The sequence below is a fragment of the Atta colombica genome, unplaced genomic scaffold (assembly GCF_001594045.1).
Source record: "Atta colombica isolate Treedump-2 unplaced genomic scaffold, Acol1.0 scaffold133, whole genome shotgun sequence".
Taxonomy (NCBI): domain Eukaryota; kingdom Metazoa; phylum Arthropoda; class Insecta; order Hymenoptera; family Formicidae; genus Atta; species Atta colombica.
In genome coordinates, this window is record NW_017259221.1 from 309,803 (window position 1) to 319,109 (window position 9,307).

Here is a 9,307-nt window from a genome sequence, read left to right on the forward strand (position 1 = left end):
TCCAGTAAAGACCGTAAAAACATTTAAAGGTAGATTCCTGAGATCATTTTGAAACGAAAATCCTAGTACCAAAATGTTGAGGCTATAATTTTTTGTAAGTTTTTGAATTATAAGCATTTAAAGTTAGCGAATCATATTACTTAAAATTTGTATAGATGTGATGGATAAATGCCAACATAAAATGCCAATCACATTTATATAAATATGTGCATTTTAGGCGATATATTCGCTAATTTAAAAATGCTTATAATTTAAGAACTATTATATGCCTCGACATTTTGGATTAAGACTTTTATTTATATATAATATGATTTCGAGAATCTGTGTTTAAATACTGTTAATGTCTTTACCGGACAGCTTTTGTATTTAAAAAAATTGTATATAAATGTTACAGCCGACAAAATGGGAGAAATGACTTTTTTATATTAAAATTTAGACCTCTTAAATAAAAATAATTTAAGGAAAAATATATTTTATATCTTTAAAATTGACATTCTAAACTGCAAGAAAAAAAAATTTTAGTATGGATCAAAAAGTTGAGCTATTCATCAACTTGGTCTGCGTTCCGATATTCACTGCTAGTATTGAAAAGCTATAGTGCACATTATGTATACTATACAGTCAGTACTTGTAGTGAATATCGGATCGCAATCTTAAAAATTTTTTTAAGATGCATAGATGGGTATAATTAGAAGGTATATTACTATTATTTAGCTAGATGCTCTTAGTGTTCTAGGTTCTTCCAAAATTCACTGCCAGTGCTGAAAATATATATAATATACGTAAACTGTAGATTTTCAACGCTGGTAGTGTGTGAATTTTGGAACACAATCAGTATTTCGAAGAAAACAAATGCATAGCAAACGAATAACTCAATCACTGTATTAAGATTTTAAATTTTTAAGCATGTTTGATGATCATGATACTTATTATGTATTTATATGCATAAATTTAAGAAAAGAATTATACGTGTGTAATATAATGTTTCATGTACTTACACTAATGAACAAAAGAAATATTACTATTAAGCCAATCGAGCTACAACATATAGTTATAAATGCGAAAGGACCAGCACAAATTGTAACTTCCTTTGCGTATCTGAATAAATGCATTACGTCAAAATTATTTAAAACTTTTGAATCAGATTATTCTTACGTAAGATAATCACTGTAGCATTTACTTGAGTAATTTTTGATGTTTTTTAATACATTTGAACAACTGATAGACATTTGTAGTTTTTTCTAGTTCTTTAGTCAGCATTTCAAATCTTGCCGATGCAAACCACAGCAACAGAGCCATATAAACATTTATGCATAGTTGTCCTGCTACTATTATTCCGGCGATAGATTGTTGTATAAAAATTATTGTTTTTAACGGTTGATACGATACATCAAATGGATATTCGGCAGCTGTTGGAAATGGTTGATGCTCTAAAGCAGGTATCACTGCGATAGCTGTGAATGTAAGCCAGTAGAAAATAAATATAGATGTACCATGAAATATAATACATTTATCAATGTATCGTTGAATCACAATTTCTTCATGTAATTTCATCAAGTCGCAAAACTGTATCATTTTGAAAGTAACATTCTGTAAATAATTACTTGAAATAATTGTTACTAATATATAAAAATAAGTAATCAAACGTGAGTTTTTATTTAATTTGGATGAATTTTTTAAATATTAAAGATAAATGTTGATTACCTGTATATGATGGTAATTAGTTATATGAACAATAAAATTAAACATAGCATGAATAACGCTACTTAACATAAGAACTTGCTTTGTTAAGACAGCAGGATTGTCAAGATTATTTGTTATACCATATATTAATGGTACCTGTAAACTTATTACTATAATTATGCCCAAATAATGATGCAGTTTCATACAGAGCATTTTCAATTTTGTCGCATTATGTGGCTCAGGCCAACTCCAAATTAGGAACAAACTTAATTTCACTACGGAGATCACTTCTTTTAATGTTACCTTTCTTCGCATGACTGAGGTATGCTATGTATGTTATATTGCAAATTGATATTACAGGAATAAAACTTCTTCCGCGAGTAGTTATGTATATGAATACGCTCCACACGCATTTGTAAGTATTTATTATAATGAAAGGGTGTAGTAAAGGGGAGTTACGAGAACATGTATTCTTGCATTTTTCCATTTCGCATGGGGTATACATAAATAAAATTATTATGATGCATGTGATACATGTGAGAGACGAATAGCGTATTTAAATTTAATAAGTTATAACATATATTCACTGCTTGTAAAAATGTATATGCATGATGCATAGTAAGATTTCTTCATAATTTCCCGAAAATGTTCGGGAAATTATGAACGCATCTAACAGGTTCATGTATATTTTAGATATAAGAAAGTAAGAAATGAATTTAAGAAATATTTCTCTCTATGAGATTCTAAAGTCTATTCTACAATGTGCTCTTTGTTTCTTGCTTTTTGCCTCTTTTTTTCCCTTTGCAACTATTTTATTGACAATTGCATTTTTGTTTCCTGTTTCTTTCGAAGTTCGTTAATTTGTATCTCGGACGTACGACATAAAACAAAAAATCGGATAAGAAACAAAAAGACAAGATGAGAAGAGAAAAAATAGCAAAAAACAGAAAACAAAAAGCACATTATAAAATAACCATAAATAAACTATATATACTATGTATTCCTCGTAAATATTGGAGAGAAACATACATTATTTTATAATTTGTCTATTATTCCATTATATATAACATACTTTTGTATTTTTGTACGAACTACAGTGAAGTAGTTTTAACTTATAGACTTTCAACACGCAATAGCTTCTTCATTGTACTCTACCTAATAATTTTATTGATGCATGTCCTGTCTACGATAGGAAATAAGTGTGCAGGAAGTAACATATGTTTCATTGAAACGCTACACAATGATGTTAGAAATATGGTCTTCACGTTCACGCAATCTGTGTATGTAATTGAGAGAAAAGGGAAGATTTTATGTAAAAGAAATAGATGAGAATAGTGCAATAGGCTATAGGTACAGCAAATCTATTTTGGAGATAATGTTGCGTTTTTTCAACTTCGCGTTGGAGTTATGCTTATTATTCGTGGAAATATATTCGAGGAAGTAGTATCGAGGAAAGATCAGGCAATGACCGCTAGATTTTAAATATATGCGGTTTTGCCGTTGTTTGATGTGCATGTTTGGTTCTATAAATTGTAGTCTTTTGAATTATTGCAGTGCATTAATGAAGTCAATGTTTTTTTCAAATAATGGAATCTGAATTATTTTTTGGGAAATTGTTTATGATCAAACAAAATCATCATGACAAAATCATTGGTAGATCTCGATTACTGCGGATGCGACATTTTTACATACCTCTTCAATATATTTAGAACTGCGTGTGATGTTATGATAACATTGAAAAAGAGAATATTTCACCAGATACGATAAAATCCAACTGAGTTAAGGGAAACGAAGGCATCGAAAAGTTTCGGTGATTAAAGAGTTTTAGCTGTAACAGAGAAAGATTAAGTTCTTCATGCTCCTCCAGTAGAAGATTGAAATCTGAACATCTGGAGGAGCGTGTCTAATTTAAATAACTGAAACTTTAAATATGTATACAAAGTTTCATCAAAGTAACCTGAGTGGTTTTTGAAATTTTTGAAAAAATAACATTTTTCTTTCAATTTTAGGATCCTGTATCTTTGAAACTATATACTATAAGTCGTTTCGGATATATGATCATATGTACGAAATTTTTGTCTTGAATTTGTGTGAGGAATCATTCTTTAAAATCTTTTTGAGTACTTAATATCTACCTGTGATTAAAGATCGCAAAGCATTCTCTTATAGAAGCATACAGAGTTGAGAAATTAAAGTTTTTAATAAACCAGGAACAGATATGACTATTGCTTGTACAGCTCGTTGAGCAAAGTACTTAATGTAATCTTTCGCAACTCGACGGTTTGATTATAATAATACAATGAATAATAGAGATCTTAGCAATTGTAGAATTCTGAAATATAAATTTAAAAAATACATATTTTACCTACTATATATATTCAATTTTAAACAATTATTTAAATTTACTGTTCTCGTTAGATCAGTCGGCTAAGCGTAGAGAAGTATTTTTGTGATGCAGTCAATACCGTTCGATTATATATTTAATTTTTACGAAAGTGACCGAAGTTTCTATTTAAAAAATACTTAAATTATAGAAACGTTTTTTATTCTCTAATATATAATTCTAATTTTTAATTTAAAAAATACTTAAATTATAAAAATGTTTTATTCTCTAATATATAATTATAATTTTTAATTTAAGCTATTTTTAAATACTGGAAATCTCATCAGCTTAAAGACAGTTCATTTTAATATTTAGTTTTAAATAATTATTAAATAGGTCAGACATTATATAACATGTCTGGTGCCGTGCATCTCTCGTGGATAGATGGAATGAATAAAATTGAATAGCAAAGTCCTTTATCGTTTTGTTAGTTTCTTAATCATTAACGAAAAATTCATTAGTAAAATTCTGTGGCGAATCAGCGGCGAAGAAAAGACAGCCCAGCGTTATTGCATGCTGATTGCTATGTGTGCGGCGAAATATTGGGAGGAGCGCATGTCTAGCAACCATCAATGATGCACAACGTTGGGTTGTATTTTACCAAAAAGGCGCAGACATACGTTTATTTGCAAATTGAAAGAGATGTAGTTCATAATGTGATAAAATTAATTTTATGAAAAATTGATTTGGAAAGACAATTGAATGAAAAAGACAATTAATGCAATAACCTTAAAAGTTTTTTTTATTTAATTTTAAAGTTAATTAACATTTACTAGAGATTTATATTAATATTTACTATTGTGAAAAAAGTAATAAGTACTATATATTAGAATTTTTTGGTGCAATACTACAAGATCTATTATGCAAAATATAATACTATTGAAAAATAAAAATTAAAAGAATTTACATAGCTTTAAAATTTATTTCTTGAATCCATTGTTTTCCACAAATACCATTCGCAATGTCATTAAATAAGAAAAAGCTGTTGATACGTACTAAAATATATAAAATGATAGCTTTAGATTATATTTTTTGGCTTTAGAATGAAAAATATGTACATAGCGATCAAATTTTTAAAAAATTTGTGTATATTCAAAAGCATTAATGATGGTACGTTTATGTTTAACGATTAAATTTCTTATACATAAAAAATATATTTTTTAATTTCTAACATATAAAAAATATATTTTTCTCGTACGCACATATAATAGTATGGTTATTTGATTTAATAGCATTTGATATAATAGTATGAGATTATATGAAAAAAAAAAATGGAAAATTTTAATAAAAGTAAAAAAAAATTTTATTAAAAATTTTAATTAAATTTTTGTAATTTATCAAAATTTAATATTTTTAGACAGAATCTACATAAAAAACTTTTTGATTGTTTGTAATGTTAAAAGTTATATTGAGGTAAAATATTAACTGTGTAAAAATTCTTTTAATTTCTAAAACCTTACCGATGCATAAAATTGTAACGATAAAGCTGGAAGGATAGAAACAGAAACAGTTGTTGGTGTTTGACTCCTTAGCAAGATAAAATTTAAATTTTTTTGAAAAATCTTGTCATGATTGTACCACGACGATTCGTAAATTGCTTGCGCAACATTGGTACTCTAATAAGTAATATGCATATTTTAATATAATAATATAGCCGAAATAATAATATAATCAAAACATGTAAAATGAAAATATTGTAAATAAATATGTGACGCAGGAAATTATCACTTTTTATTATAAAAAAGTAAAACTTTAATACAAACGATTTAACATATTATATTTTTTACAAATTTATTTTTATATGTATTTATTATATTATTTATTATATATATTTTATAGATATTTATTAACTATACTAATATTCGTATAAAAAAATAAATAAAAATTTTTAATATTTAAAAAAGAAATAAAGAGTTTATTTTATTGAATGGAGAACCAAATCAAGCGAAAGAAACAATTTAAATTTAAAATAATATAGATAATAATAGTCCATAACTTAATGATAGAACACACAGTTACAGTTATCTCTTTCGAATTATACCGAATTATTTAAATATAAACTAATGGAATCCAACTTACTGTATCTTTTAAATAATCGGATGGCCAAGTACATGCATAAACTTCCATAAGTGCAGATATACATAGAGCCATAAATTGTATTTTGTCTGTTAACGTACTTCGCTAGATTTATAATAATACTAAGATAAATAAAATGTAAACACATTCATATATGTATTCTTTTTCTCCAGTAGAATTATCGTTTTATCATGAGACGATAGTAAAAGGTATAAAACAAATTATACTTACGCTTACAATAGTTAGGCCACTAGCTACCATCGCCCACGTACAAATGATTATTAATGATAATATCACTGAACGAAAGGCAATTATTACTTCTTGAGCGTATCTAAAACGATTTGTTTTCTAAAGCTGAAAAAATTACTATATACTCAGTGAGAAATGACAATGAAATTAATCGAATTGACATCGATTCGATGTCGATTTGATGCTTTCGACTTCGAATCGATTCGATGTCGATTTCATTATTATTTCGCACTTTTATAGCGCGCTTTTTTGTCTTACAATTTTAATACTTTTTTTACATTAAAAGTTACAAATAATGATAAAAATTCAGGGATCCCCCAATGATTTTGACCTTGTTGTCAAGATTATGACCCTGAATGACGTCCAACAGATTTCAGCTGTCGGCCGTCTTTCGTTAAAAAGTTGTTAATAAAAAAAAGTTCCGCTATATAAAACAAAATTTCTCTGCTTTAAAATAAAAAAAAGAAAGTCGCTTCGCTTCAGAAGAAAGGATGTAGAGTTTACATAGAAAAATATGCCATAGAAAAATATCTTTAATTTAAAAAAGAAATACGTAAAGTATGGAATAACAATAAATAACAATAAGCGACTTTTTTTTTCTTATTTTAAAGCAGAGAATTTTTGTTTTATAGCAGAATTTTTTTTTGCTTTATTGTTAATAACTTTTTAAAGTAAGACATTTATTTTAAAGCAGAGAATTTTTGTTTCATATAGCAGAACTTTTTTTTGTCTCATTTTTAACAACTTTTTAAAGCAGGAAATTTATTTTAAAGCAGAGAATTTTTGTTTTATATAGCAGATAACAACTTTTTAACGAAAGACGATCGATAGCTAAAACCTGTTGTCATGACACTCAGGGTCATGATGACAACATACAATATCTCAAGGTTAAGATCATTGAGAGATGGTCTAATCTGAATTTTTACTCAAATAATAATCTTAATAATCTTTGTTGTTCTTTTTTTTAAAATTTTTTGTTCTTTTATTTAGTATCTATACATTTTACATCTTTACATCTTAATTTTAATCTTAAAATGATAAAAATGATTTACATATTATTGCAAATTTTATATTTTCTTCAAAAACAATTTTATATTAATTAATTTTATTATTCTTATTTGGTAAAATTAATTATGAGATTAAAAAAAATGTTGTGCTACTAATAAAATATTAATAAAATATATATAAGCTACATTTGGATACGTTTTCAATTCGATCTCAAATTTTGTGAAGATATTGTTTTTTAAATGTACACATATTTATAAAGCAGTGATATTAAAAAAAAAAAGATCCGTTAATTTGATTTCAAAAATGAATGAAACGACGTTTGCAAATTTGTCTTTTATGAAAAACATAATTTTATATAACATAATTTTATTTTACATGATAATGTGTCGGTGATGTAAGTGTAGAGAGTTTTATACAAAAAAAAAATGATATGCTAAATGTTGGATCAAAAAATATATATTAAATAAAAACAATTATTTCTTTTACTATTAAGGGTTGCTAATTTTTATAAATGATGAAATGCACTTTTCTATTACCTCAACAATTTCACATGTTGTCGTACACACACAGTGATGTCATAAATATCGGTGACCATACGAAATTGTTCCGACAAGATTTCAAAACGTGCTGCGGCAAACCATATGAGAAGACCAACAAAACTGCCTATACAAACAATGGAGAAGCACTGCCAAATAACAATAAACTGATGCAAAAAGATAATAGTTTTTACTGGTTCATATTCCACGTCGAAAGGATACTTTGTATCTGTTGGGAAAATCTGGTTGGCTGCTATGAATGGTAGTGTTGCTGTTATACTCGCACCGAGAAAAACTGCTGCTGTAAGGCTTACGTAAAATATCGCGCATCTATCGACGTACTGCTGATAGAGTTTTTTTTCATATGATTGCGCACATTTGATATTATGCTCCATTTCCGAAATCACATACTGAAATTTAATTAATTTACGTAATAGGTTATATCTGCGCTATGAATAAATAAACAAAATCGATGATTGAATAAGTATATGGTTTTCAAAATAGATAATGTAATTTTTTGTGAAGATAATGTTGTTTTGGATAAACAATACTAAAAAAGTTAAATTTGTAAAATAGTATTTTCATAGCATTGATCAATAATATTAAAAGCTATTTAATTTATTAATATTTCTATAGAATTGAATAAGAATATACTGAAAATAATTTATCGAAAGTCGGTCTGTGTAGATATTGCGTGTTGATATTGCTTTAAATACATATCAATTTCTTACTTGCAATCGGTCATATTGCAGTGCGCATTGTGTTATCTCCAGAGGGATTTGTATAAACGCGCCCAACAAACACCATAGCTTCGTTATTCTTGCTAGATTGTAATCATTACGATAAAGAGTGTATACTGTAGGTACACTCAATACCACTGCGTTTATACAGAGTAAAGTGCGTAAAATTTTGAAGCGTATTACTTGAAATTTACTAGCGTTCTTTGAAAGTGGCCACGCAAACGACAAAGCGACTATCACTTTTATAAACGCGATAGCAATTTTTGGAGTTATTTTTATGGCCATAATTTTATCGAAGAATTTATCGAAAATATATTTAAAATCTATGTTCGCTTATGATATTTTCTGCTACGTCGATTCAAATAAAGTGATATAATCTTTTTTCCCCATTTCATAACGCGTAAATATTTGATGTATAATAGCGTAATCAAATCATACATTTTCCAATACATGCATAACATTGAGAAAGACTGTAATTTATATGTAGCACGTTAGCTTACTTGACTACTGCAGAGGTGCTGTGAATAGAACAGTGAAAGAAATTTTATATCACAAATGCAATGTATAATACGAAAGGGAAGTACAGAAAAATTCCATCTATACAAAGTTATTACGCAATGATAAAAATCTAT

The 9,307-nt window shown here is 27.2% G+C and overlaps 2 protein-coding genes across 2 annotated transcripts in view; both read right to left on the minus strand.

Annotated features, from left to right (window-relative positions):
* LOC108684313 (odorant receptor 4-like) overlaps positions 1 to 1,575 on the minus strand; it is a 3,735-nt gene extending 2,160 nt beyond the window's left edge. Inside the window, exons 1-2 of the mRNA XM_018188576.1 lie at positions 1,181 to 1,575; positions 999 to 1,098 (exon numbers count right to left, since the gene is read on the minus strand). Coding sequence (XP_018044065.1) covers positions 999 to 1,098; positions 1,181 to 1,575 — 495 coding nt within the window. The remainder of the gene's footprint in view (positions 1 to 998; positions 1,099 to 1,180) is intronic.
* A 3,939-nt stretch (positions 1,576 to 5,514) lies between these two features.
* Positions 5,515 to 8,960, minus strand: LOC108684327 (odorant receptor 49b-like). Its single transcript, XM_018188590.1, has 5 exons — positions 8,667 to 8,960; positions 7,936 to 8,345; positions 6,374 to 6,473; positions 6,146 to 6,247; positions 5,515 to 5,682 (listed from the first exon to the last, which is right to left on the minus strand). The coding sequence occupies exons 1-5, from the start codon at positions 8,958 to 8,960 to the stop codon at positions 5,515 to 5,517; spliced, it is 1,074 nt and encodes a 357-aa protein (XP_018044079.1).
* Between the last annotated feature and the right edge of the window lie 347 nt (positions 8,961 to 9,307).

What these genes read in the sequence shown, in the direction of transcription:
- LOC108684327 (XM_018188590.1), bottom strand. Translation starts at nt 8,960, where the DNA reads ATGGCCATAAAAATAACTCCAAAAATTGCTATCGCGTTTATAAAAGTG. An exon ending in GTGGCCTAACTATTGTAAGC is followed by an intron (nt 6,248 to 6,373) that starts GTAAGTATAATT and finishes TTATAAATCTAG; the next exon opens with CGAAGTACGTTAACAGACAA. An exon ending in CCGATTATTTAAAAGATACA is followed by an intron (nt 5,683 to 6,145) that starts GTAAGTTGGATT and finishes ATTACTTATTAG; the next exon opens with AGTACCAATGTTGCGCAAGC.